This window comes from Bubalus kerabau, chromosome 10, assembly GCF_029407905.1.
Source record: "Bubalus kerabau isolate K-KA32 ecotype Philippines breed swamp buffalo chromosome 10, PCC_UOA_SB_1v2, whole genome shotgun sequence".
Taxonomy (NCBI): Eukaryota; Metazoa; Chordata; class Mammalia; order Artiodactyla; family Bovidae; genus Bubalus; species Bubalus kerabau.
The window spans coordinates 27,520,841-27,523,563 of record NC_073633.1 but is presented as its reverse complement, the minus strand read 5'-3'; the positions used below and the strand labels follow the sequence as shown (position 1 = coordinate 27,523,563).

Sequence of the window (2,723 nt, the reverse complement as noted above, 5' to 3'; positions counted from 1 at the left end):
TAACAAACCATAAAAGTTCCCCTTTGAATGATGGGGTAGATGGGATTAGACTGAGGAATGAGAACTTTTATTATTTCTCCTGTTGGACTGTAACGATGTTTTCTTTGATTGAATTTAAGATGACATCATATACAGAGACAAAATTCTAGGCTTCAAAAACATGTGCTCCTTATTTATTTTAATTTTACAAATAGATGGGGAAACAGTGTCAGAGTTTATTTTGGGGGGCTCCAAAATCACTGCAGATGGTGACTGCAGCCATGAAATTAAAAGATGCTTACTTCTTGGAAGAAAAGTTATGAGCAACCTAGACAGAATTTTAAAAATCAGAGACATTAATTTGCCAACAAAGGTCTGTCTAGCCAAGACTGTGGTTTTCCTGGTAGTTATGTATGGATGTGAGAGTTGGACTATAAAGAAAGCTGAGCGCCCAAGAATTGATGCTTTTGAGCTGTGGTGTTAATGAAGACCCTTGAGAGTCCCTTGGACTTCAAGGAGATCCAACCAGTCCATTTTAAAGGAAATCAGTCCTGAATTCCTGATGTTGAAGCTAAAACTCCAATACTTTGGCCACCTGATGCAAAGAATTGACTCATTTGAAAAGATCCTGATGCTGGGAAAGATTGAAGGCAGGAGGAAAAGGAGACAACAGAGGATGAGGTGGTTGGATGGTATCACCGACTCAATGGACATGAATTTGAGTGAATTCCAGAAGTTGGTGATGGACAGGGAGGCCTGGTGTGCTGCAGTCCATGGGGTCACCATGAGATGGACATGACTGAGTGACTGAACTGATATCTTCAATAGACTTTAATTTGTATTTGTAATTAAAAAAAAGAGAAATGCTCATCTTGTGATTTCATGGGAGTCCCTCTCTTCTCCATTGTAGAATAATGTAATCCCTGTTAAGATATCAAGTTGTCCTGCTACATGATTTTTAACCTTCTTGGAAATGTGAAGGGAAAGAAGATGAGGAATAGAGGAGAGAAATTCTAAACTAATCATATTCCATGTATAAGGAGGGGATTTCTGCTTTTCAATGAAAGTAATTTTGAGCAAGTCTAAGATAGAGAAAATTGAGAAGTGCTTGCCTTGAAAAAATAGCTTTAGTTGAAAGTACTTGTGAGAAGGTGGGGCCTCTTGAAAGAATTAAAATTCATGTGAATCTTAAGTCAGAGCTCTAGCTGGCTGAGGAGATGAGAAGAACCTGAGCTGTCATTGAACTTTGGTGCCAGGAACAATGGGCAAGATACTGGAAGCATCATTCTTAATTCTGTGTCTTCAAGTAGACTGTGAGTTATGATGGAGAAACCCTAGGATATCTCATAATTTGGGGGAATGAGAAAATTGGAGTATGGACAAATTCATGCAGATAGAAACTTTAAGAAGGAAATATCAGTTTGTGGACCTAATGACTTTTTATCTCTTTAAGCAGGGGTGAGTGGACAACAGAAGGAAAAAAGTGACCAAGAGCAGGTGAAACAGAGCCCTCAACCTTTGACAGTCCAGGAAGAAGAGATTTCCATTCTGAACTGTAGTTATGAGAAGAGTGCATTTGACTACTTCCCATGGTACCGGCAATATCCTGGTAAAGGCCCTGCATTCTTGATAGCCATACGTTCAGTTGTGAATGAAATGAAGGATGGAAGACTCACAGTTTTTCTCAATAAGAGTGCCAAACAGCTCTCATTGCACATCGCAACTTCCCAGCCTGGAGACTCAGCCACCTACTTCTGTGCAGCAAGTGCACAGTGCTCCCCAGACACCTGCAGCCTGTACCCAAACCTGCAGCCGAGGCTCCAGACACATCCTGAAGTGCAGGTGAAATATATACACAGACACACACGGTTTGTTTGTGCATAAAAAGTCTTAATATAAGAAAATTGAAATTATACATAATTTATTCTTTCACCAAAATGGAGTTGATATAGAAATTCAATTGTGAAAAGATATCTCTAAAAACTCCCAAACATTTGGAATTTTGGCACTAAATTTAAAACAACTCATATGTATGTTTAAGAAGCAATTACAATGACTATTAAAAAGTATTTGAAAGAAAATATAGAGAGAACACAAACATATACATATGTATGAGGTACAGCTAAAATAATACATAGAAGGAAATTTATCTTTTTTAAGTACTTTGTAAAGTGCTGTACTCAATATGCCAGCAAATTTGGAAAACTCAGCAGTGGCCACAGGAATGGAAAAGGTCAGTTTTCATTCCAATCTCAAAGAAAGGCGATGCCAAAGAATGCTCAAACTACTGCACAATTGCACTCATCTCACACTCTGGTGAAGTAATGCTTAAAATTCTCCAAGCCAGGCTTTAGCAATACATGAAACATGAACTCCCAGATGTTCAAGCTGGTTTTAGAAGAGACAGAAGAACCAGAGATCAAATTGCCAACATCTGCTGGATCATGGAAAAAGCAAGAGAGTTCCAGAAAAACATCTATTTCTGCTTTATTGACTATGCCAAAGCCTTTGACAGTGTGGATCTCAATAAACTGTGGAAAATTCTTCAAGAGATGGGAATACCAGACCACCTGACCTGCCTCTTGAGAAACCCGTATGCAGGTCAGGAAGCAACAGCTAGAACTGGACATGGAACAACAGACTGGTTCCAAATAGGAAAAGGAGTACGTCAAGGCTATATATTGTCACCCTGCTTATTTAACTTCTATGCAGAGTACATCATGAGAAACTCTGGGCTGGAGGAA

General features: G+C 39.0%; 1 gene segment (V, D, J or C); it reads left to right on the top strand.

The window, feature by feature from the left end:
- The first annotated feature begins 1,240 nt into the window (after positions 1-1,240).
- On the top strand, positions 1,241-1,863 carry LOC129620764 (T cell receptor alpha variable 23/delta variable 6-like). The segment is given in 2 exon segments: positions 1,241-1,292; positions 1,433-1,863. Coding segments are annotated over 2 exon segments (483 nt in total).
- The last annotated feature ends 860 nt before the right edge of the window (positions 1,864-2,723 follow it).